Here is a 26850-nt window from a genome sequence, read left to right on the forward strand (position 1 = left end):
TATGTCATTGTATTGGCTGGTGTCACTCTTGGCTCCTGCAGTCCGGGAGATTTTGGTTTCATACCAGAAGACATTTTTAGAAAGGCACAGAATACATCCAGTAAAGAGATCCTGCAGTAGACATCAGCTTGTTGAGAAAGTTTTGTCTTACATTTTGCTCTGCAGGATGAGCTGGCAGAGAGCTCTGTCTGGTATTTGAAGCATGTCCCTCTTTGCAGACCTTTCCCGTCCCGCAGCCCCTGGACTTGAGCAGGGCTCCCAGGAAGACGGTCAGATGAATAGCGGATGTTCGCCTGGCGACTGAGTCACTCAGCTGTAGGTCAAAGCCAAGACTGCAAACTGAAACTCTGCAGTTTCTTCCCAGATCTGTTGCCTAATGGTATGAATAAATCAGTTTTTCTGAGCCTCAATTTTCCCATCCCATATAAAACATTTTGATGAATTTAGATGAAAGGCTATACAAGTACTGCTCTATTACCAGACACTATTTCATCCTCTCTTGGGTTATAAATTGCAACTACTACTGAAAAATGTGGGTATGCAAGTATTTTTCATGTTTTTTTAGGTGCACGTATAGAAATGCACACTGCCCAAATGTGAAAACATTGCTAGACTTGAATTCTAAAACTGTACCTCAAGCATTTTGTTTAAGTATTTTTGCAGCTATTATGTCTATCCTAATTTTTATTATCCAGAGCCCATACTGTTTTTAATAAGCACCTGTAAAATTTGATTTTGGCCACAGGATGGCAGACAGAGTATAAAGGCAGTATTTTATCTTCAACTGCTACTCACCATGGAAAAAGTATGTATGTAAGGCAAAGCGATACTTCTTTCCACTGTCTTTGCTCATAGTTTTAACTAGGTTAAATACTTTGATCTCCCCAGAAACTTACAGAAAAGAGTTTATAGAACAGACATACCATGAAATTAAATTGAGAAAGGTCATTTCCAAGAAGCTTAAGTCATATGTGCAGAAATTCAGCTATTTGCAGGTATGGTCCCAAAACAGATCTCACTATTTCATTGTTCAAGTAGAGTGCTGTTTTATGTTAAAATAAAAAATAAAATGAAGTAAAAAACCATACACACACAAAAAAACCCCAGACCCTGTTATTTCTCTTTTATTTAAAATAGTTAAGATTATTCTTGTAATTAGATTTAATTACGATCAAATTATGTTGTTGTGGTATATTTACTCAATACATACCTGAAATAGCAGAATGACCACAAGCTTAGCAGAGAGAAGGTTACTGTGAGACTACTCAAAACTCACTCCTAAACCACAAGCATTTTTTCTTGCTGTTTTTATTCTTGGTTTAAGTTCAGTGAATTTGAGATCTTTAATAGCCCTCTACCCAAACTTTGAAAGAAAATAAGTACAGAAACCACCATTAAATATTACAGAGGGCTTTCTTTTAGTTTCATGTGCTATCATTCAACTGAAGCATAACGCACTCTCCAACTTCCAGGGGGCAGCAGTCCAGTTCAGAGAGCTACGCTTCTTCAAATAACTTCTTGAGCAATGAGGAAGTACAAGATTGACACTGTGCAAAGCCAGGAGTCCACTACCTATGGACAGATGTCTTTACAAAGACCTGAACCTACTGCAGTTCTAAAAAGCGAAGGGAAGTTTTGCTTCGGTATTTGAACACATTTATTTCTGAACTGAAGGAGGGATGGAAACAACAAGAGGAACTGAAGCCTGGAGAAGCATACCATGAAGAAACCATGCTTCATCTTTAAGTAGCCATTATATTGTCAACATATATAGTTGTTGGAGCATTTTCTCCTTTACCGCAACACCCTACTACAAAGAAGAACGTTCATAATTCAAAACTTAGGAGGTTGGAAAGCTAGCTGGAAAGGGTGAATATTCTCTTTATCAAACTTTGTTTTATACAGAGGGGTACCAACATGCTGAACTAAAGCCAGGTGGGAACACAGAAAGCAGCTCTGTACTACAACTAACTTCCAGGAATCTGAGAGAAGTTAAATGTTCAATAAAATCATAAGTAAGGATGGCAAGCATCTCTGTAATCGCTTTACCAGTGGGCCACAGGCATTTAGGAAAATACTGGATTTAAGAAGCCAGCATGAAGTATGGAGAAATGCCACGTCTTAGTACTCTGCTTGTACCATAAGACATTCCACCAAGCAACAAACACAGAAAGCAGCAGTTAAGTGAAAAGATAACAAATCAAAGTTATCTGAAAGATGATGACAAGGAAGCATAAAGGGTAAATTTAAGTTGGGAGCGGGGGGAACCTGGGAGTTCTTATTAATTGCCTTATGAATAATCCTCAGTGTTTCAGCTGACCGAATGTGGAAAATGACAGCAGAGATATCTGTTGGGGATTCAGCCCCTTAGAGCAGAAAATAAATGACAGCAGAGGATCTGCTAACTTCTGACATGATCAACATACTTCATTGTCCATTATATCTTGGCAACTGGATTGAAAAAAGACAGTAAACTTACACTAATTTCCTCAGAAATGGTAGACCATGATACGCAATGCTGTTGCTAGTTTACTCAATTCCACTGTCTTGCACTTTTTTCTAAACTCATTTCCTATGTATGAAGATTTATAATTTAACTTCATGTACAATCACTTCGTTCCACTACATATATTTAAAAAGCTGTATTTCTTTCCTTGCGAAAAGCAAAACTGAACCCCAAACAGTTTTCTTCAGTAGTTTTTTTTGTTTGGTTTTTTTGGATTTGCAAGCTTTTTTGAATTCCAAACTTTAAGAACCAAGTGAGATTTCAGAATTCTTTGAGATAAGTCTTTCATTCAACAACTGTCTTATTTGTCCTAAATGTGGAGCTTGCCCAAGAAAACCAAGATAAGAGAATGGTGGACCTGTCCACCTATGTCTGCTCAACCCTTGGCCCCAGTGGTCTCAGTACAAAATAGCATCACCTGCTTTGCAGGAAGTAGATAAATTAGCACTCTAGGTGCAAGTATTTTGAAAACATTATCAGCTCTTAGGTACTTGCAAGCAAAGGACACTTTGAAGCTGTACACACACTCTTGTTCTAGCTGAAATGAATAGTTACCTCTGCAATCTGCATTCACAAACACAGTTGGTTTCAATTCCTCCATGAAACCCATCAAAAGCCCACCTGTCTCTATACTCATCTATTTTTTCCTGTTAACTTTGAATAATTTGTTTGCTATAGTTTTAATGCCAGGCATAAGACCTGGTAGACATTAGAGCTACGTGCAACATGGCAAGCTGGGGCTGCTCAGCTATGGAATGATGCCTAGGTTAGAAGTTCAGCCTTATTTTTGAATCAATAGGCTTTAGTGATATCTCTCATTTTTGATTGTACATGAAGAAAAGACTCTTCAGGAAGAAAATCTGCAACTAGTAACCATTTCAATTTTTTTTGTTGTTTTGGGGGGGTTTTGTTGTTTGTTTTTTTTTAAAAAAAGTTGTATTTGTATAAAAATTAAAACATGTCTTCAGGCTGCAGTATTTTCACGACATTTCTCAAGTGCCTCCTTAGGGTTCTAATTACAAAATACTCCATGTAGGGAGTAGTTTTGTTGTCTTAATGGCTGCAAAGTTTTCCTCTCCTCTGCAATATAATCTCAATTTATTTATTTTTTTTTATGAGTTGCTGATTCCCTGCATTTGAATGTTGCTATAGCTTTACAACATGCTTTTGTTCCCTTCAAACTAAAAATAATTAAGAATGGGAACAACGTGCCAAGAACAGATCTGTTTATTTGCTCAAACAACATTTCAAGAACACCTGCACAGCTATTTTGGAAACATACTGGTATATCCATTCAGCTTTTCACATCTGTGTTATACAGATTCAGGTAGATTATAATGATAAAATTGCACAGCACTTCCTATGCCTCTGTATTCTAGCTGAACATCTTATTTTCCTACTTTTGCCACTTGAACAACTAATAAGGATTAATTAATTCATGGAAAGTTCACATTCTCTTGCATCCCTTTGCATCAGTGATATTTAAGGAAAAACCAAGCCTTGCCTGTGCACCATAATTTTCAGAATAAGGGAAACTGGAGCAGGATACAGTGCTCTCTCTCAGGTACCCTCACCAACTCCATCTCTCCATCCTCATTGCTGCCACAGGATGATGGAGAAAGACCGATCATTCAAATCCTAACAACAGCAGTTGGACACACCTTCTGCTTGCAGAAGGATAACAACTGTTATCACTCACCAAGTTACTTTAAGGAACAAAGACCTGAGCAGTTACTCTGTTAGTTCTGCTATGTTACCTGGAGAAGATAATTTACTTTTTTATGCTTGGAAGAATACCCTTTTATTTAAAACTGAACATTGCTACTTTGAAAACAAAGTGGAAAGCAGTAAGGCTGCAAACCTCATTTTCACACGTCATCAGTGGATGACAGTATATTGTGGGAGATTAGCAACGCAAGCCTGAGAAAGCTTAAAGCCTGAAGTGTCAGCCAAGCCAATTTGAAGGGTAGGTCCTGATGTCTTATGGTATTATGTATGATAAACCATCTCAGGGGCTTAAAGTATTTCTCGTATTAACTGCCACTCCAGCTGAAGCTGTGAAAATTCAATGTTTTTCATGCTCCATCTGTACTACCAACATTGTAGTAAAGAAGTATCTTATACTAAATTTGCTCTGCTACCTTTCTCCTCTCTCTGCTTCATGGTCTCAGAAGAGAGCACCAACAAAATGGTGCAAAGCCATTAGTAGTTGAACAACTTTCACAACTAAGCAAAATTCTTGGAAATAGAATAATTCTGGTTTCAAGCCAAAAGACTAGTACTTGAATAAATTTGTTATTGTGCAACTATGCATCCATCTCCCTTGCCAGCTTCAGGCACCCTGACACATTCAACAACTGTAGGTCAGTAGAAAATGGAACAGGCAAGCACAAAGGGAACAGTAGTCAAAACCCAAACAAAAGTGACTTTTTTCAAGAAAAAGCAGTTTTGTTCGCTACCTAGATGGCATGACATTGCCTCAAAGCACTGCCTGCAATATGGCCAATACCCTCCATGCTCTCAACTTTGCTACTTCTGAAGCTGCACTGATGCCAATAAAGGCTGGAAAGATGCTGACTGAAATCCTACTTCAAAACTGTTGCTTTATTCTATTACATATCTTAAGACAAGCATGTTTTTATCAGATGGTTGATGTTACATTTGATTCTTATGCAAAATAATCCTGAGGGCCATTGCTTTAAACACAGCCAAAACAGCTTTTCTGAGGTGAAGCTCAATCCAGAAAACTATCTTTCCAGAAGCAATAAATTACCAAGAGAAAAAGAAAATTATGACTGTCTCTCTACATTTAGCAGCCGGATATCAACAGCTTCTCAGATCTCTTCCTGTTAGCTTAGGATCAAGGTGCCATAGGAACACACTGCATAGCTCTGTGCCAGCAGCTGCAGAAGGAAGCAATTCCATGGGGTTAATTTTCAACTTTCCTGAGTTTTGACCTATTCCCCCCTCATTTCACCCTCCCTCCGGGCCCAAAATGCATTAAAAGACAGACATCATCTTGTACGTGGCATGCATTTATACAGATCCTAAAAGCTATGTCAAATAGGAAGATGTCCTGGTTTGAGTTTGAATGGAACTAATTCTTGATGTTTGCAGTTACTGCCCGGGATTGATGTGCAGAAAGGCTCCTGCTTATACTTGCAAGAAGACTGAGGTCACTGCTAAATCCTGGGTATCTCATTGGGGCTGCAGTAAGTTAGAGGACACACTTGCGGGGAGGAGTGGACAAGACAGGTGACCCTAAACTGACCAACAAGATGTTCCATTGCATATACGTCATATTTGGTATAAATCTGAGGGATCACGAGGGTCTCTCTCTCTCTTGCATCTTCTTCAATGGTTGACGTCTGAGGAGGACTGTGTCCTTTCTGCCTTTGATCCCAGTCTGTGCATTCCTGAATCCAGCTCCTGCACTTGGTTCTCATCTGCTGCTGAGTCCAGTCTGGGACTTTCCCAGTGCCCGCCCACAGCATCAGTGGTGATGGTGATGTGGTTCCCATCAGGGAGGTTGAGTTTGGTACTGGTATTTGTATATACTTAATTTTATGATTATTATTTTAATTAAAGCATTTTTAGTTTTCTTTTCCAATCCATAAGTCTCTCTCCCTTATTCCCTTTTTCTTTCCTCTCTTTGCAAAAGGTGGAAGAAGGGGTTGGTAATAGAGAGCATCTGTCCATTTGTCTAGTGGCTGGGGGGGGCGCAACCACGTGCCAAGTCTCTCTCCCTTATTCCCTTTTTCTTTCCTCTCTTTGCAAAAGGTGGAAGAAGGGGTTGGTAATAGAGAGCATCTGTCCATTTGTCTAGTGGCTGGTCCAGCCCTAACCTGTGACAGAAGATAATTACAGGAAGAAAAAAAAAACACATCTAGAAAATAAAATGTTTCCCTGAAGATAAAAGCACCTCTTTCCAATTTTGTTTAATGTTTGATTTGTACACAGGAACAAGGTTCTTCAGTACTGTTGAGCAAGACTATCAGCTTCATTATAACCAGAATAACTTGGTACATTAAGAAAGGGTTTGGGAAACCATGTTGGAAAGCCATTTGAAGTGACACTTCCAAAACTTTTCCAACAAAAAATACTGCACCGTAAGTTCTCATTTCAGTTTTAGTGTTGGCAGGAAACTGATTTTCTGTCAGAGACCATCATTCTTGCCAGCAGCTAAAAGCAAGAAACAGAGTGGGTAGGACCTCCTGGCAGTGATAAATTAATTAATTATTCTAGCAACTCTACAGTTAACTCTGCTAGTGCAATTCTCATCTAAGAACTGCCAACATTAATTCTACAAATGCACTATCTAAAGACTCCTCCTTCTATTTTATGTTCTCCTATGGAATCAAAAAATCCCATAATTAAAAAAAATAATAGTCAAGTACTTTATCTGACACCTCGGCCAGAGCGGGCTGCTGAGACAGGTATAGTCTTCCCTTTCACTCACAAAGATACCCTGCCGTGCAACAAAGTGAGAATTCAAGGAAGTGAAGATTCAAAAAATACTTACTTGTTTCAAAGCTGAATCCACTAAAGACCGTACCAGAAATAAATCAAAGGAAACTGAAATGCATATATTTTTAAAAAAAGCCTATTGCAGTAGCTGAAAAGAAAAATCCGAACAAACTCTTTCAAGGATAAAACCAAAAATGAAACTAGTATGCGCACATGGGAGGAAGGAATTACAAGGGTCCTTTCTGCAACTCCCTTGTCTCTTTAAACGGCTTTCTCTCCTTCTTTCCTACATGCTGCAAAAGAGAAGCTGTTGTGGAAGCTCTGCATTTAATTAATGTTTATTCCATGAATATAGCAGATATGAGAGAAAAGCCATTACAAAAGAAAAAGACACAACCAAATGGATATCATTATTACTGCCTCACGGAAAAATCTGTCTTTTGGGGCTTGCTATAGTTTTATTCCAGTGAGCTCACAGTAAGAGTGGAACAGTAAATCTTTGGGGAAAAAAATTAAGTGACAAATACATATTGGAATTGTTGCACAGTGATGTAAAACACTACCAAATGCCCTGAACATTTTTTAGGAGTAGAGTTGGAATAGGTCATGAGTATGAAATAAAACCAAGCTACGCTTGGCTTCCTTTTGGTTAAAAATATTAAGAAGTCTCTTCCTTAAATACTGCTCTCCTAACTCTTACCCACAACACAATCTCTTCAGGTACTTAACAGTGAAAAATAAAGCTAGATGAAGGCAGAACAAATCAAATACTTTAAAATGTCTCATCTGTTCAGAGCACATTTATATCCCTGTATTCCTGAGGTTTCTCGTATACCGCCGGAATTAAGGTTGCTGCCTTCCTCCTGATGCATGTATCTTCCATGTCCCAAAACAAACTTTATTAGAAGACATGGGAGTCTCTAAGTACTTTTAAAAGTAATCAAAATTTAAAATAATTTCCTAATAGTGACAATTCTGTTTAGCTTGTACAAGCTGTAGTGTTCACATGCTAACAGTACAGCCAAGCTTTCAGAACTAATTCAGGTGAACTGTTAAGAACAAACTTTTTTCTTGTATCTGTCAGTTCCTAAAAAATTAACGGGGACACTTCTATCCATGTTGCGTTCCACCTGAAATGCAGTTGTTATAGCCTTTGCAAATGTTTCATTAAAAAAAAAAAGAGACAATCTTAGGAACATGAGTCTAGTAAACACGTATTCCCTTTCAACAAGCATGCAGCACAGTAAATGCAGCATTACATGTCACTAGGTGACAGAGTGACTAAATAGTCGTGGACATAGAAATTTAACAGTAAGTAAAGCCTTCATACATACAATGAGGGGAAAACTACGCATTAAAAAAATCATCTGTGACTGAGAATTACAAAATACCTAATTAAAATATGGAGGAAAAAATTCCGCAAAAGAAATTTCCCCGTGCACTACAGGACTGTATTTTTTTCCAAGAAAGCTCCTCATAACAGTAAACTGTCTGTTACTGATCCAGTGGTAAAAATATTATTCTGTTCTGAGTCTAAGCGACCACAAGCAAATGCTCAGAAAAAGGCTATCAACAAATGCTGCTTTCATTCTGAAGGTCTGAAGATTTTCTTTCTGTAAAGTTTGCATAAACACAGGCTACATAGTGAGAGATGCTCTCTGAGACAGAGGCATTCCATGTCTGGAAACAAAGTCAAGTGATGTCAGTCTCAAATACTAGCCTGAAATGGAGAGAAGTTGAGAGTGTAAAGAGAAATTAAAGGAAAGCAAAGAACTTCGTGTGAATAGCCATTCCTTTTCAAGCTAAGTCATTTTAGTACATTACTGAAGTTACCAAATTTTGATGTATTTGCCTCAGTGTAATTTTAAGTATGGTTACAACCCATTCCTCAAAAGAGTGGAACAGGGAAATAAGCAGAGATGGGTTTTTTTTGGTAAAAGAATAACCCTTTAACACCTCTCTCGATCCTTTCAGTTCCAAATAAAGCTTCTGTTTAGGAAATATGACATAAAGCTTCTTCAGATATAGCAGAGGAAAAGTGAACTACTGTTTAGATCATCAAAAAGCCTCCATACAAAAAAAAAAAAGAAGGTTAGTACAGAAAACAGGAAACATCCATCCTGCTGAGGTCGTTCTGAATGTAATGTGAGCTTTGGTACACAGGCACCAACTCACATAAGAATTAATTTCAACAGTAACAGAGTAAGTCAAAAAGTGAGTTACAGAAACCTCCAATCTAAATCAATCTACAGTTCCTTTAAAACCAGTAAATACAATCCCTGTAAGAAAATGAAACATGCAAAGAAACTATCTAATACAGTCAAGTCAAAGATGTTCCATTAATTTAAAATTACCCTTTATTTTTCACAAGTTTTTTCAACGTTGTGCATTTTGGCATGGTAGACTTTGAGATAGTTAGCTTCAAGTTTCTTTAAATTACAAACAGTAGATACAGTAGGAATATTTCAAACCAATTTCTTTAACATAAACGGCAAGTTAAGACCTTTAGCTTTAAAAGAGAGACTGCCATCACTTCATTTTCCTGATACAAAATTCAAGTACTTTAAAGTAAGAGTAGAAAATCGTCTTTATAAAACATCCTATTATTAAAATTTACCAGCCTTCTGAAAATAAACATAAAATTTCCAGTATCAATTGGGTGCAAGTACATGTTTAGAAAAATAACTCATTTTAAATGAAGGTCACTTGGTGAAGAAAAGTAAATTTTCAACAGGATGAGTTCTCAAAACAAACAAAACATTTTTTCTTAGCTAAATTATTTAGCTCCATCTCCATGAGTAATTTATTTTTTCCTCTAAAGGTGTACATTTCAGCATTGAAAATGATTTAAGAGAACAGGCTACTGAGATGTCTTCCCTTCAGTATATACCAGCACATGGAATAACTGCTTATCCACAACAACCGTATACAAGATTCACTTTGTTTTGGTTTTAGGCTTTTCTTTTTAATTGGTTGGTACCAAATATACATACCGCAAAAGCTTTAGCTGTGACACTTTACTGAGTGAAAACCACAATAAATATTTCAGATAATTTTGTATCTAGGGTTGTTTGTTTGGGGTTGGTTGTTTCGGTTTTTTGTTTGTTTGTTTTTTTTAACAAAGAAATGGATTCATTACAAAATACTTTTCTGTTTTCCCTCCTTACCTACTCTTTAAGAGAGCAGAATGGAAAACCAAGCAGGACACGTTTGCTTTGTGACTCAAGGCTCAGAGCAGATATCTTCAACGATTTTAGAACATTTTCATTTTTTCATTCTTCTATCCCAAAGTAACTTTGCTGTCTACAATCAGTAACTTAAAGTTTCCTTTATCACCATCCTCCAGAGGGAATCTATAAATAAATGTTTGGGTAAAGAATCAAACACTGCTGTTGAAGGGGAAGAAAAGAATTAAGGATCAATAAATGATACTGCAATGTATCTTGTGCCATTCAAGATTGGAAGTCCTTCATGTAAATGAGTAAGTCTTCCTGGGTGCATGAAACTCCATCCTTTCCTGGGAGACTCAATGGAGCAGTTGTACCTAAGAAATTTACATCCACCTCCCTGTAGTAAAAACACAAACAAAACAAAAGCCCAAACATTTACCTTGTGCTTTAGTAAGTTCCTTTTATCTACAACTTAAGATATTTTGCAATTATTAATAGGTTGACACTAATTTTTTTTTTTTTTTTTTACTATCCCTACCAACAAGGTTGTTTAAATGACACCATCCTCAGAGCAATACATAATAGACATGCATTTGCAATCAAAGATTTCTCCTTACTTTGCTTTAGCATTCCCTGGATGACAACTCACTCAAGAAGCAACTCTGACAAACACATCTTCAAAAAAACTTCAAAAGTTGTAAAGAAAAATGCCATTTGGTTCAATTCGAGACTATTTAAAATATTTTTAAAAATTGGTTTTCACTGTACAGAAATGAAACATTTCAGAAATGTTAACAATGAAATGACTATATTCTCCAAAGTTTTTCTTTAAACCCTTTCTCCCCCACCATCTGAAACCATTTTGACCAATACTGCCTGACTGCATCAATGGTTCTGGAACCTCCAAACAAGAAAGTTTAGTATTTATCAAAAAATACCAAGGAATAATAAATCTCAATTTGTGACTCACAACTTTTCCTTTTAAATATGGTCTTTAAGTATATCCACTTTGGATTTAGTTTGGAAATGATATTAGACTCTCAAAGGACAACATTTTTTTTTTTAAGTCAGCAAGTTGTCAACTTACTTGAAAGTCCTCTCCTACTTTGTTGAGAGCAATGTTGATTGTGAATGTAGAGGAGTCATGATGAGGTCTGAGCGAGCGTTGTCTGTCAGGACTATATTTTACAACAAAATTCAATAAAGCAAAACCCTGAAACAAAACATCCAGTCAGACTCCAACGCAAGAACTTCCAAGTCACACATAGAGTTCTTGGGGGTTTTTCTTGTTTAAAGCTGAGTTAACAACTCGGCGACATTCACCTATAACTACTGTTACATCATGTATAAACTGCCAAACCAAACCAGATAGGGTACATTCAATGAGATACTTAATTACTGCATGCCATGACTAATTCTATCTGCAACAGTTTTAAACACATACCTTGGTATAATAGCCAGCAAACACTTTTAGTGTTACTGGTGCAATGAACTCTCTTATGAAATGCAACCATTCATTATCCAATCCGATTTGCTTCATGTGAATATCATCAGTTGGGACATTTTCATAACCTCCAGAAATACGGCTGTCCTGATGAAAACACCATAAATAGCCTTGAAATATGGACATGGAATGCTTTGGTCACTTCTACAAATATTTATCGGAAACCTGCATAATAATAAAACTGCAACAAAGCAATGCTTTAGCGGGCATATGAGAGCTTGCTGTACAGTGATTTCACAGCTAATTGCTGTGAAAAAAATCTGAGCTGTCCATGAGCACAAATGGGAATTTTTTTTAAAAGTGAGTCAATATTTATATGTGTTGCCTGTAAATAAGGGCTTCCTGGCGTAATGGTTTTATTTATGGAGTTGTAGATGCAACTGAAATAGTATCAGATCAGGAGTGCAGACCTCGTCTTGGCATGGTCATAAATGCTGAAGATGAAAGTATCTTAAAATCCCTTCCGGAGGGTCCTCCCTGCAGTAAAATAATTACTGTAATTTATCTTGTTTCCAAGGTATCACATTAGGGAACATGACAAATATTCCTCTGATTTTATTGTTAGTTAATGAATATCTTGAACTTTCGACAAACACAATAGCTCATAACATTTGCGAGTAACTGCTTAAGGAGCAAGTCTGACAAATTAGCACTTCAGAGTACTTCCCTGACAGTTATCGAGAGCTATCCAAGATCAGCCCTGGTTAACTGTCACCACTGCTAAGGTCTGAATTTGCTAGTTCAAGTTTTATATTGGGTTTGTGTGGCAAAGTTTTTCTAGCAGAAACTACTGGGGTGGCTTCTGTGAGAAGCTGCTAGAAGCTTCCCCTGTGTCCAACAGAGCCAATGCCAGCTGGCACTAGGACAGTCCCACCACGGGCCGAGGCCAAGCCTATCAAAGCAGGAGGTAGACCCTTTGTAATAACGTATTTATGAACAAGGGGAAAAAAACCTGCACAAGTGCAGCCAGAGAGAGGAGGCAGAATGTGTGAGAAAAACGACTCTGCAGACACCAAGGTCAGTGAAGGAGGAGGAGCTCCAAGGGCTGGAGCAGAGATTCCCCATGGTGAAGACCATGGTGAGGCAGGCTGCCCCTGAAGCCCAGAGGTTAACTGTAGAGCAGATATCTACCTGCAGCCCATAGAGGACCCCGTGCTGGACCAGGTGGATGTCCAAAGGAGGCTGTGACCCTGTGGGAAGCCTGCCCTAGAGCAGGCTCTTGGCAGGACCGGTGGACCCGTGGAGAGAAAAGCCGATACCGGAGCAGTTCATGAAGAACTGCTCCCTGTGAGGACTCACGTTAGAGAGGTTTTGTCTCCTATGGGAGATACCCCATGCTGGAGCAGGGGAAGAGTGTGAGGAGTCCCCTCCCCCTGAGGAGGAAGGAGTGGCAGAGACAACATGTGATTAACTGACTGCAGCTCCCATTTCCCACCCCCCTGCACAACCTGGAGGGGAGGAGATAGAGACAATCAGGAGTAAAGTTAAGCCTGGGAAGAAGGAAGAGGTGGGGGAAAGGTGTTTTTAAGATTTGGTTTTATTTCTCATTATCCTACTCTGATTTGATTGGTAATAAATTCATTTTTTCTCCAAGTGGAGTCTTTTGCCTGTGCCAGTAATTGGTGAGTGATCACTCCCTGTCCTTAACTCAACTCAGGAGCCTTTCATTGTATTTTCTTCTCCTGTCCATTTAAGGAGGGGGAGTGATAGAGCAGCTTTGGTGGCATCCTGCCAGGGTTCACACACCACAAAATTAATTGAGGAATGTCTCTAAATTTACTGAAAAACAAGCTATGTAGTAGACTAAACTGAGTATTTTATACAATGAAGTAGATATCTCGGGTCTTTGGTAATTGTTGGAATGTTTGTTTGTTGCAGTCCACTGTCATTATAAAGGAACTCACTCATTAAGGTTATGTTTATATAGGCTGACACTTACTTGGTGTTTTCCACCAGACCATTGTCCAAAATGTTCCATTTCTTCTACCAATTCATCACAGGCCGCGTCAGAAAATATGGGAAACCAAAACACATCTGGACATGGCTACAAAAGCCAAAAAAAAAAACCAGAAAAAAAAAAATTAAAAAATTTTAAAAACTACATTCATCTTTTTCACTGAAGTGAAGCTTTAAGAGCTATCTCTTATTTTCAATGGCTCAAAAAGGACATCTTTACTTTTCTTAGTCATTCTCACCCGAGCCATAATTCAACACATTTAAATAACGATGTTTTGTCTTGATCCAGAAACACATTCTCACAGAATGTAGGAAAAACTGAGCTACCTTGTAAGCCATGACCTAGCATCAACAGATGCATCCAGGTACCCACATATTCTGTGCTTTGGTTACTCTAAATAACACCCCGATCATCTACATTACAAGCTATTAAGACAAACAGTTTAAAACTTAACATTATTTTAAACGCAAAACCAATTTTTCCTAGCTTCTTAAGGAAGCAAAGTTCATTAAATCACTGTCACTAATTGTCACACAGCTGATCATCCAGCACTGATACAACAATTATCATCTTAGAAGTGCTCTGTCCAGATCAGTTACATGAAAGCAAGCAGCCATGCAGACTAAAAAAACCAAAAAACAAAAACCAACCAAATCAACAAAAAAACCCTCCAAAACCTCTTTGTATCCAGCAAAAGGCTTTACCTTGGACTCATGGTTGTCAGACCTTAGGAACACATAGGGAAAACATACACCCCAAGGAAAGCGTCTAGATGATTTTGCCTTTCTAGATACCAGAGAACACAGCAATCTGCTACAGAAATTTTATTAGGCTTCTGCTAGTGGTACTACCTACTTCAAATAAGTAACCTAAATACATCTCTATTTTGGTGAAGGCAATTACTCGGACAGCTACACTATTCTGACCAATCTAGCCATTACTTTTTGGACTCCTCTCATCCAGTTTTCAAAATGGCAAAATTCATTTCTGATCCAGAACATCAAAAACTACTTACACCCACCTGTTCAACTATATTATCAGTGAAAATCTTTGAGTAGTTCGGATTTATATAGGTTTCCTTCCAGTCCTAAAAAAACATGATTTTAAAACATTTAAAACAGAACAAATGGATTTGTAAGTGACAAAAAATATTTTATATTCTATTAATTTGCCCTATTGAAAGCATTGAAAACAATTAAACAATTTCTTATACCCATAAATGAACTGGTTCTTATCACTTCAAAATCATGAAACCTGTTACACCAGGGACATATCTCCAATTCCCCACTCTGATTATCGGTTGGCTTGACAATATGATGTATCGTCATTTGCTTAAACACGTGGTAGAGAACACTGTTAGCAAACAATACTGCAAAACATGCACCTTTCAGCGCATAATAAACAAGTGTTCTCCATGTAAAGCCTTTTATAATAGATAAACTTTACAGAGTTTCCAAGTAAAAGAACTGTTTCATCAATAATGAGATGCATACCACAGGATTTTCAAAAATCTGCCAGAGGTCATTGTTGTAGTGGGAGGTATTGTAATTGGCTGTAGAAATAAGTCTTCCAAATTCATGTCTGTTGGTAATGTACATGAAAACACCCTATACCAAGTAGAGAAAATGTCATTAGCAAAACTGTCCATCTTAGCAAAAAATACATTTTTAAAAGTCTGTTTATGCCTGCACTTTCATAAAATATATCACACACTTCTACATACATTATTATACATGCGCTGTTCATTTCGCGTCTTTAATTTTCACATGGTCAATTCTAATCACCAATTTTCTTGTTTACAAGCATTCGGTTGAATTTATTTTCTAAACACGTTAAATCAAAACATATATTGTTGGTAACATAAATCCTGGAAAAAACAGCCAAATGATTGGTTGATTTGTTTTCCAGACAACCTAAGCAGACACACTGGAAGCACCTGTTCTCAAACTGAATATACTCATACAACAAAACCAACTGGGGCTTAGTTTCTGATTGAAACCTGAAAGAATAAGCTAACAATAAAAGAGCTAATGGAAGTCAGATCAATAAACTTATTTCAGAGTATTCACTATATGATTCTTCTGGTGAATTGGCCTGAAATAAAAGGATATTGGCAAACACAGCATATAATAATATTCAGGTCAGGGTATGAAACAGCTGAACGCTTTGAGGTATGTTCAACTAAGAAAACACTGCAAAATATGTGCAAGACACCAAGAGTGGTTAACAAACAGCTTTATTATTATCAAGCTATTAATAGACGATAATAACAAAACTCTCTTGATTAGAAATAGTAGCAGAAAATGGTCATTTTTAAAAGAAATTTAGGATCTGTGGTGGTTTTTTAGTTTACTGTTTTTCAGACTAAAACTTAATTTCTGAAAGTGCCTGTGACTTTTGGTTTTGCAGCAGATTACCAATTGGATACTTCAGCATTTCTGTCCATGTTTTCGTCTGAAAAAGAGTTAAACTGTTAGAAAGATAATGATTATGTTAAACACGTGCCCATTTTGAGCACTTAACCAAATCATAAAATAGTTGCAGCAGGGAGAATAAGGAGGGTCTGGGCCACAAAAAAACAGCTTAAAGAGAGACACTGATTTCACAACAGCCCTGTGTGGTCACTGAGTGGGCCTGGAAGACGTCTTAAGTTATTTGCGCTTTAGTCCTTCCTTGGACTGCCAAATTAATTTTAGCTATGGAAGCAAAGCTTCAGCACATCTTGACCTCAGAAGCACTGAGAAACCTCCCTAAGGAAACAACAAACCTCTCTAAGATGTTTTGAGCTAATCATGAAGAACCTGCCCTGGCAAAAACTTGAACTTTAAAAGACTGAAGAGAAAGCTAGAGCAGTATTTCATTAGAGTAAGTGGAGAGAACAGAAGTATCTTCCTGTGGTAGGACAATACTGCACGTAATAGTAACTAATTAATGAAAAAAAATAAAGCAACACCTTTGGGGGTCTGAGCATATGGAATGTTTCCGAAGAAGGGGAGTCTTTTTCCCTTTGTAAAGTCTAAAATGAAGGAGAATCATCACATCAGTTTTCTGATACATAATCTCTTTCTCTTTTTCTGACTACTATTAGGTTTCCACGGTTACATTAGGGAAATAGCAGCCTTTGATCAAAAGCTGATACGCCTTTACAGACAACATGCATCTCCAAGCAAAGCTCAGTAATATACGTCAAAGATGTTTCCACCAGCCCCTTCTTATCTGCTGCAATACAAAAACAAGCACGCACCAGACCATCTTACAGCCCAGACTGAGAAAGAAGAAAAGATAAAGCAATTTTCTGATGAGCCAGTCAGATTAGTTTAATGAGCGCATGGGAAGCACAGGTTTGCAGTAACTGATGCTGAGAAGGTTTGAATACAACAGAATTGGACGGAGATGTTCTGAAGAATCAGTACAAACAAAGGAGATCATGCCTTGTTATGAGGGAATAAAAAAATTAATACTTGCCAACTTTTCTTGTTCAATTCAGCAAAATTACTTTTCAATGCTATAGTGTCTGGAAATAGGTCTGGTTTAGGTCATATTTGTTTCTGTGTTAAAACTAGTGTAAATATCAGTAGAAATGTAGATTTACATATACATAATTTAGCAGTACAAAGAAGTTTTCTCTCATTACTTACAGCTTAATGCAAGTAACAAATTTCTGATTCAGTTTTAATCTATCTGGGAAAATTAATGAGTACTTCATGCTCCCTAGGAAGATTCTCATCATTTCATACATCGCTTTGGGTTTTTGTATCATCACTGCTCATCATTAGTTTAAATATGTATCTACTTAAATATGAAATCGAAAAATATCCCAACTTAGTTTGTTAGAAGTTTTACACTGTATAAAAACTTGCATAACAGAGATGCTCTAAATTCATTGGTAAGTTTGAAGTTATACACAGCAAGAAAGTTGAGCACTCTTTAATCTGCTGAAGTTGCGCCAATGAGTATTTTAACCTCAGTAGGAATTCTCAGTGCATGCAGATAAAAACCATCATGCGGTCAGTGCACCAGTGCACTGGCCTTGCAAAAACTTCCATTCTCAACAATTTAAAGAAATACAACTGAAGTGTTCTATGTCACAAAAATTGGCCAGTACTTTGAATTAGAAGCAAAAATGTAATAGCCAGGATCAATCAAGGGAAGAGTCAAGTGTGGCAGGATACAGAGAAGTCTGTGTGCATTTAAAAGCAAGTTGCTATCAGTACACCTTACCATTTCCCTGGCATTTCTGCAGAAAGCCATATCAGGATCCATCTTATCACGCATAAAGTAGTTCTTTTCTTTCATCTCCGATCTGAGAGTTTGTCCCTTAATTAAGTATATATTAGCCATATAAGGAATATTCCATACTCCTCTGTAAAAAAAAAAACAAACCAAATGCAGATAGTTTAAAACCATGAAAACTGATTTGTGGCCTGTTCTAGCAAATCAGTGTCTCTGTATTTGCTGACTAGATTAAGCAAGTTTGAAGGAAATAAAGCTGAAAGGTTCCCAACACATCTGAAAAACTACAGATGAACATTGTGAACATCTCAAACATAGGCATAGGCAGTAATTCAACTTTTCTGAAGTAATGTTATAAAAAAAAAAGACAGTCAAATTCTCTAATGAGTTTTAACTACAAATGTGCTTCATGTTTCCCTAGTTAAGGCAATCGGCCAAACCCTTTTAAAATATAATTCTACGCTACCAGATGGAGAAAGTAATTCTAAACCAGATTTTGAAATGAGTTTCAAGACTTCACTTAGGCTTCACACAGCTGGTCTGACCTCCTCACACAAATACCAAGGGTCCACAGCAGGTCACGTATTTATGTGAGTTGGGCCAATATAAACAAAAAAGCACTGCTGCCAGAATGCTCACTCTGCAGATTTCCTCCCTCCCAGAGCCATGAGCACATCTTCCAGTGTGACTGAAGAAGAGCCAGTCCTAATCAAGTAGTCAATCTGGTTTGGAAATTTTTGTTCTTCCAGGACAATAAAAAGATATCACCACATGGGAAAGTTGAGTGTAGACCAACTTACATGACATCCATATAGAGGAAGGACAAACCCAAAGAGGCTGTGACAAAAGTATTTCTCAAGAGCATCTTGGGATATAACTGACATAATAAGTAACTAACACGTGAAGAAATAATAGCTGTTCAGTTGATTAAACATTTTCCCCAAAGAGATGAAGAAGTAATTTGATGAATGCAAAAATCATTTATTTTGATTGGGATTGGTTCCTGGGATACAGGGTTTGGGGTTTCCTATTTGTTTGTCTTGCCATTTTCTGTATTATGTACTGCTGAAGTAATCAGACACAACCAGACAGGAACTATGCCCACCATGAATACCAGCATATTGCATTAAACACTTTATTTCTTATTCAAGCTATGAACAGGAAAAAACAAATAGGAGAACAAATACATCTTTATGAAACAGAAAAAGCTAAACAATATAACTAACCCTAGTGCTTCAGGAATAATATCATATTGCACAAAAATGTAAGAATATGTTGCTAATAACCATACTGGGTGCCTTGACTTTAAAAATTAGCTTTCAATTACTTACATTCTGTTCCCTTGGACAATATCAACGTAATCTTCTGATCGAGCGTAATAGCCATCTGGGCTCAAAGCACCCCAGAAATTAGACCAAAGCTTCCCATGACGAGTTACAAGTGGAGCAATTATCTTCCTGTGAAGTGACATATTGAGTAAGAAAATATGAACTGTTATACATAGACTATGCATCAAAATATACCAGCTTTACTCAGTTTGGAGTACAGTGTAGTTAAAAACATTGATGACTTAAATTTCGGAACAGCTATTCTGAACTTAACCTGGGAGAAACAGCATCTGAGCACCCACTGCCCAGAGACAACATCAGCATAACAGAAGCAATGATTCTTATAAATCAGAGGTGGCTTGATTTTCTGCCAAGCAAAAATTACTGCCCATAGCATAATGGCAAAATGCATCACAAAGTCCAAGATATGGAGGAAAAAAAAAAAAAAATAGAAACACAGTAAGACCTTGGCTCACAGAATCACAGAATGTTAAGAGGCTGGAAGGGACCTCTGGAGATGATCTCGTCCAACCCCGCTGCCAAAACAGGTTTGCCTAGACAGGTAGGACACAATTACATCCAGGCAGGACACAATTACATCCAGGCCATCCAGGCACACTTTGAGTATCTCCAGAGCAGGAGACTCCACAGCCTTTCTGCGAAGGTTATTCCAGTGTTCTGCTACCCTTAGAGTACTTTTGTCCTTACGTTTAGGTGGAACTTCCTGTGTTCCAGGAAGGTCCATCATCCCTAGTCCTGTCACTGGGCACCACTGAAAACAATCCAGCCACATCCACTTGACACCCACCCTTTAGACATTTATAAGCACTGATAATATCACTGAAAATTTAATAGAATCAAAAGAAGAAATCTAAGATGACCAGAATAAAAAGAATAAAATATCACATTGTTTCAGGGGGTGCCTACTGCAAGATATATTTTGCAAAGCTAAGTTTTAATTTTGCTTAGTGTACCTGGCTTTTAGCCTCTTTCTTCAACAGTAGATACTACAAGAAATACAATGTAAAGGATTGGCAGCAACATCTTTACTTACGCTCCATTTCTTCTCACTAGTACATCAAAACAGACATTGATAATTTATCTTTCTGTGATACACCTGATATTCCCAGATTTGTTATGAACAGGCAAACATTACCTACCTACCAAACAGGAATTTGCAAATTGACAGGAGTGAAGTGCACAGCATTCACAGCGGGCCTTCTCTGCTGAAAGCTGCTGCTGGTAAAGTTACAACTTCATATAACTTAAGAGATCAAACTAATGCAAGGAGAAGTTGGTCATTACAGCTGCTTGATCTCCAATACCTTTCCACCTCTTCATTGCATCTCTGACTTTAAAACACAGTAATGATACTGTAATACCAGAATAGGAAATGCTAGGGAGTTTTTCTTTGGTTTTGTTTTGGGGGCGGGGCAGGGGGGTTGATGTTATTTGGGGCTGGATTTTTTTAAAGCTGTGTGTGTGACCAACTTTGAATCACTAGTCAGTGAAATATTTATTTTATAAAACCTGCTTACATCATACCATTCTCTTCAGAGGAACTTTGAAGAACTTGAAATTCACATCAGGAATTGTTGTTGTTCGACAGGAACAAAATGTTTTGTGAACTGTTGGTCTCTAAGCCCATTATGAACTATGGCAGTCAAATACCACAGGTAAAGATTTAACTCCACAAGAACAGACAGGATCTTATTTTCTCTGGATGGGTGCCAGAGAAGCCTTTCAGGCTAAGGGAAATTCTATACAATCAAGAGATGTACTACACCTGTTCTGCTCTATCAGTATTCTTAAAGTTTTCGGGTTTGTCAGCACAACATCTGCATCTATGCTGAAGTAATATTCACATTCTTTATCCTGGCGACAAAGGTCCCTAGAAAGACAAAAGGAACGGTTGATTTGCACGTGTCCAGAAAAGATTCACAAACAACAAAACCAGAAAAACTTCAAAAAATCCAAACCACAACCAAGTGCTCTACTCATACTTCGCATTATAAGCCCTCTGCATCGTACTATTGTAAAAGAAAGGTGTCTTTAGATTAGTGCAATAAACTAAAAGAGGATTTAAAAACATGGATCAGATGCCTTATATTTTTCTTCTAATACACTAAGTGATCTCTAACCTTTACCAAATGGCAGGAGGTGTAGAGAAATCAAGCCACTTATTTTTAATAGCTGGATATAAGTACAGTCACTTAATCACTTAATAGCAAAGCATGAGTTTACCAAGTAAGCTCCTCTACTAAGTAACCACATGTGGTTGTAACACTCTGGGCAAATATGCTACACAGGTGATCTGCTGATCTGAACAGTAATTGAAATCTTATGGAGAGTTTAAGACAGTGAGTATAAAGAAATATGTACTTAAAGACACTTTTTAAATCTTTTTTGTGACCTACAAGGATAAAAGTAAAGATAAATATGAAACAATTGCACAGGTGATGAATGGATATTAGAAAAAGGAATTCAATTTGCCCGATATACTATTTCTATCAGTAGTAATTTTGATCTCAGAAGCAAAAATCACTTGGAGAGATTCCCACATCTTCAAAAGAAAGCTTCCACCAAGCAGAAGACACATTCCACCATAAATTTAAAAGTAAGACACACAAATGTAGTTTGTGTATTCCTGACAGGGTACACTTGCCAGGCCAAGGTAGTGAATTCAGCTTTCCTGAATTTTTTTTCCACAGCCATTTGAATAGATATATTCTTTTAGAGAAATATTCTTTTAGAGAATATACTCTGTATACTTTTATAGAGTATATAATTGTAGAAAAGGTAGAACAATTTCTTCAAGTCATCCCTACAGCAGTAGCTTTCTATCATACTTTTCTATCATATTACTAGTTTTGTCTATTTTCCGCCCTATTATTGAAAGAACTTGCATTAATTCCACCACAAGACCTTGAAACATTAAAATTCTTTTAATTTCGCGTTTTAAAACGTTTATAAACTCCACTTTAGTTTAAGTTCCACTTGATCTGATTGTTCGTGATTGTTTTCTGCAGAGGAAAAGATCTCTGTCACTTCAGAAAATCTGACAAAGGTGTATGTGACAGGCTACATACAAGTCAAGGGAACTGCTGGCGCAGCTTCCTGCCTGCTTCTCTTCCGTTCCCCTCCACTACCTAGCAGAGAACTTCAGTCAGCTTTTAGTCTGTCTCCAGTAAGGACTGCTACTTATCAACCTTTTGGGTCTTTTTGTTCAAACTTTCTTCTCTTTCAGAGGACTTTAGAGATATGACTTTGTTGGAATCACAGCAGGAAGTAGAGCTTTTTTTTTTTCCCCATAAATCTAAGCAAACCTTCCTCTTCACAGAGGACCACTAAAGACATAGTAACGATTTGAGAGAAGTTTTTAAAATTCTAGAATGACAGAAATGGTCTTCTCACATCCCTGTAGTTTAAATCTTCGGTTAGTCTCTGATTTTGTCTTAATTGACATCTCCTTGCCTGATAGTTTCCTATCTTACGTATACACGTTTATATGACAGCAATTTCTTAACCAGCTCTTTCTCACATAATTGCCCCAGTTGAAACCAGCAGGTTTTATTTCGGCCATAACACAGTTGAGCAATTAAGTCTTTATGGCATTTTTCATTACTTTCATTAGCCTATTCTGTTCAAAGCTTTACAACTACCACATGCTGTTCACATGTAGTTTTATCGTCAGCATAATTACAATTATTAATAGTAACCTGACTTCATATTGCACTTGACATTAGATATTAAATGTCTTCCAAAAACTTCAGCTCCTTGATCCTCAATTCCACTAATGAGGAGAACCCGAGACACCAGACTGGTTGCCAGCCCAGGGTTTCAGCTACAACAATGGCCAGCACCTCCCCAAAAGCAGCTAACGAAAATACCAATGGAATTAATAGTTTTTTAATTGTGGAAATGTGAAAAAACAAATGGAACAAATTTATATTTAGTTTTAGGCAAACGTGACTGGCAAATTTGATTACATACATAACTTCAAAATGTACTGTCCTTCAACTTCTACCTTTTGTCCCTTCACCCCTCCCCCACTTTAAATCCAGAGCCAGAGAATTATGCTAAAAATGGTCTGACGTATTTAGTGTTGAAAATTCTTCTGTTTTTCATTCACATAGTAATCCAAAACACAGAATACTAAATTAAAAGTTTTAGTCTATGCCACAGTCATTCATTAACCTATTGAGAACTCTTTGAAAGCATTATTGCCTCAAATAGGTTAGAAATTCATCTGTAGTACATATCACCTACAATGAGAAACCTTTAAGGTCAACCTCTGTAACTGTCCTGGTTTGAGCACAGTAACCAAGAATATTAAATATAAACATAGTATAAAAAGATATTTTTTGTTTGTATATACAGATATCTTGCACTTCCAGATACAAGTCACCACATTAAATTGAAGTGTAAGTTTTGCCTTTGTACTTTAAGGTCACTAACAAATATTTCTACAAAAGACTTCAGGTTTCAGATATACAGAAAAAGAGTTGTGAAAGTTTCTGTCAAAATTAATAAAGCAAGTCTGCTCTTAAGAAATTCATGTATCTTCTCTTTAGGCTTTCAATGTTGCCAGTAGCTTTCCCAAGGAAATAAAAGCAATCCTGGATATTCTCATGCTTTAAAGTATTACCTCCTTACAGTGTATGCTAACCTCTCCAGACGCAGAAATCCCAGATTACATGTGAAACTCATTACGTATATCCAGGTTGCAGCAAGGAACAAGTGGAACGCACTTTCTAGCAATACACATATGTATACTAATATACTTCCTAACTTAAATTTAATGGCTAAAGTCTTTAATGCACTTGCTTTACACTCCGCCTGCTAATAAGCTAAGATCAAACGTTGAAAAGAAAGCTGCATTTTTGTACATAACTTAGAGCCATTTCAGTGTAGCCGTTACCAAAAATTTAGTAGAAGGCCAAGATTTTTTGTTGGAAGTGTGAAGCTCAACACATCAGTTTAAAGTATTTTGCAACAATGTTTAACTTTGCTTACAAACTGCAAGCCCATCTGGAACACTGACCTCATCTGAAAGGGGAAAGTGTCACTGCTCTTTTCATCAAGCTTTCCACTGAGATATTCCATGATGTAGTTGTTTAGAGGAATAAGACATATGGTTTACCCATTTTCTTTAACACTGAATCACATTTTTTTTTTCAGACAGAGTTTGGATTTGCAATAATGCAATTTGTCATTTTTATACCCCTCACAGTTTGGAAATACAATTGTGAGTCTGAAGGAAGAGCACTTACACCATTTGACAGACCTCTGTAAGAAAAGGTGTCCCAGATACAAGTCTGCAATGCCCACTGAAAGACTGGGTGACATTGCCTGCCATTTAGGGTTACATTTTGCATCTCTCCAGATAGTCATAACAGTATAAAGAAACTCTTATCAACCATCACTAAAAACAAACAAATGTAGCCACAAAACAGATAAAGTACTAATGTTTAGTTTTGCATCTCAGGCTTAAGCACTGTTACCACAGTTACCACACCTGGGAGCTGCTGAAATCAGTACAGGTGGGAAAGATGGGGAGGTTTTTTGTGATACTCAAAGTTCAAAGTGATGTTCGGGAGAAGCAGCTCTAGAAAAAGCAAGTCTCCAACAGAAACCACTTGACATCTAGAGATACAGATTTAATCCTTGCTCTTCCTTCAACCACAGCCAAGCTATTTGCCCTACTTGAAGGACTAAAAGGAGTCCTCCTGTGTCCATGTCATCGTTTATCACTACCAAATGGGAGCATAGAAACAAAAACTTAATATTCTCCTTCAAAAAACACAGAGGAGACCCCAAATTCAGCTCAAAATTCAACAGTAACTTCAGTGGACTCCAACTGACTCTGATCTTTCTACTATTTCTCTTGAAACTTTTGAAAGCTTTCAGTGTAAACTTGCATTAAACTGTGCACACTCCCTTTAAGAGTTGAGGTAAATCACAGTTTTTAAAAAGTTCAGGAAAAATCCCAGCTAGTTCTATTACTAGTATTTTTGAAGGAGTAAAAAACCCAACCCCTCATAAAAGAAAGCCTGAAGCCTGTAAGTACTAGGGGGAAAAAACATTATAGAAAATAAGCTTTTCATAACTAAAAGCTCAGAGGAGTGAATTATATAGATTCCTGTATTTCCTCGATTTCTCTTATTGCTTGAATATATTTCATACTGTTATTTCACATTTCCTGTCATAATAAATTCTGTAACAGCTGGCTCAAATCCCATCTCCAAACAAGGAAAAACCCCAAGTGAGTTGTTAAAGAAAAAAAAAGAACCAACTTTAAGAACAGTAATATACCCCTTGGAGACAAAGACTTGGGGAAAAAAAAAAAAAGACAAACATGGAAATGCTATTTTAGGGTTTTAAGTGATGTACATGAAGAGAAAATACTCAGACAACATGCAGCTAAACTTCCCTCCTCTTTACGCTACTCTATTTTCTTACCTTTTCATTCTGTTTCAGCCCACAATAAGGAAAGCAGTGCACAACAATACTGTTGAATTGTAACAAGTTTTTGCTGATGGCACAATTTTAAGTAATTTCCAACACCTATTCAACTTTCACAAGAACAGGAGATGACTTCCCATGTCAAGAAGAAGCAGGAAAGTAAATGCTTCAATTAATCTTTACTATAGGAACGAGAAAAGTTGACAGAGGTTTGCTATGTGGCTACCAGTGAAATTAAAAAATGTTGTTTTCTCACATTTATATTGACATAAGAGAGTTTCATTTACTGAGAATCTCACTGTGATTTATCACCACTTTTTACTGAGCCAAAAGGTGGGGGGATGGGGGGGAAGAGGTCAGGAGAAAACTGATCTAACGGCATTCTATACTCAAAAGTACTCTGTGAAAACAAACCAGACCTTCAGTGCTTAAGTTCTCTCTCTCTATTAACTGGCCTGTTTGGCTGCTTTAGATAAATAGACCTTTTGTGTGAAATGTGCAAGTAAGAATACAAATTAATTCTATATCTACTGTAAATCAGCTAATTTGGAAAAAGTCAGAAAGCAAATGTTTGAGGCAGTTGGGACAAAACTATCAGTCAATAATGCAGACTGAGGCAAGGGCAAAATAATCAGATAACTGAATATATCAATCTCCGTAAATCAAACCATTAAACACTTCTGAAGAATCTCTCTTCTCAAGTTACACCTATTGCAGTATTAGCAAGAAACAAATGAGGTTATTATGCTGGAAGCCACCTGAAGGGTTGAAAGCAAGTAATTTTTTATAGTAGCTACCTTTACCACGAACATCCTGTACTTTCGAAGTAGATTTTTTGAGGAAAAGTAAAATGCGGTACTTCCGGAGAATTTGGTTAAGTCACAAGGGCAGCTGAGCAGAATGGGAGTGCAAAGGACTCTCTTCAGGACAGAACCTTCACTAAAAGGATGTCTTGCAAAGCAGAGGCAACGTGGGTTAAATTATATGGCAACAGTGGATAACATATCAGAGTGTAGCATGTCCAGCTGAGCACATCACAAATATGATTATCACCCTCTCTTACATAACAGAATTTGAAATTATTTTGTGCAAATATACATTATATTATTATTCTATTTATATTAATTATCATGTTATAGCCATTATCTTATATTATTATTTCTTATATTTATTATTTTATATTGTATTTTTATCAATTATTATATTTATTGTTACATTAA

At 37.1% G+C, this 26850-nt stretch overlaps 1 protein-coding gene across 1 annotated transcript; it reads right to left on the minus strand.

Moving 5' to 3' along the window:
• Window positions 1-10080: 10080 nt before the first annotated feature.
• On the minus strand, window positions 10081-21191 carry PLOD2 (procollagen-lysine, 2-oxoglutarate 5-dioxygenase 2). Its single transcript, XM_010132830.1, has 11 exons — window positions 21169-21191; window positions 20952-21056; window positions 19169-19294; window positions 17826-17967; window positions 16558-16620; window positions 15098-15211; window positions 14626-14691; window positions 13587-13691; window positions 11588-11734; window positions 11231-11356; window positions 10081-10540 (listed from the first exon to the last, which is right to left on the minus strand). Exons 1-11 carry the CDS (start codon window positions 21189-21191, stop codon window positions 10385-10387), a joined length of 1173 nt encoding a protein of 390 aa, XP_010131132.1. The 3' UTR covers window positions 10081-10384.
• Window positions 21192-26850: the final 5659 nt, after the last annotated feature.

The sequence above is a fragment of the Buceros rhinoceros genome, unplaced genomic scaffold (assembly GCF_000710305.1).
Source record: "Buceros rhinoceros silvestris isolate BGI_N320 unplaced genomic scaffold, ASM71030v1 scaffold9023, whole genome shotgun sequence".
Taxonomy (NCBI): Eukaryota; Metazoa; Chordata; class Aves; order Bucerotiformes; family Bucerotidae; genus Buceros; species Buceros rhinoceros.

Bases quoted from the DNA above. Each gene is read 5' to 3' on its own strand.
- PLOD2 (XM_010132830.1), bottom strand. From the start codon at position 21,191: ATGCAGAGGGCTTATAATGCGAA. The intron at 17,968-19,168 runs GTAAGTAATTGA...TTTTTTTTACAG, and splicing joins ATTGTCCAAGGGAACAGAAT to AGGAGTATGGAATATTCCTT. The intron at 10,541-11,230 runs GTAAGTTGACAA...TTTTTACTACAG, and splicing joins AAGTAGGAGAGGACTTTCAA to GGAGGTGGATGTAAATTTCT.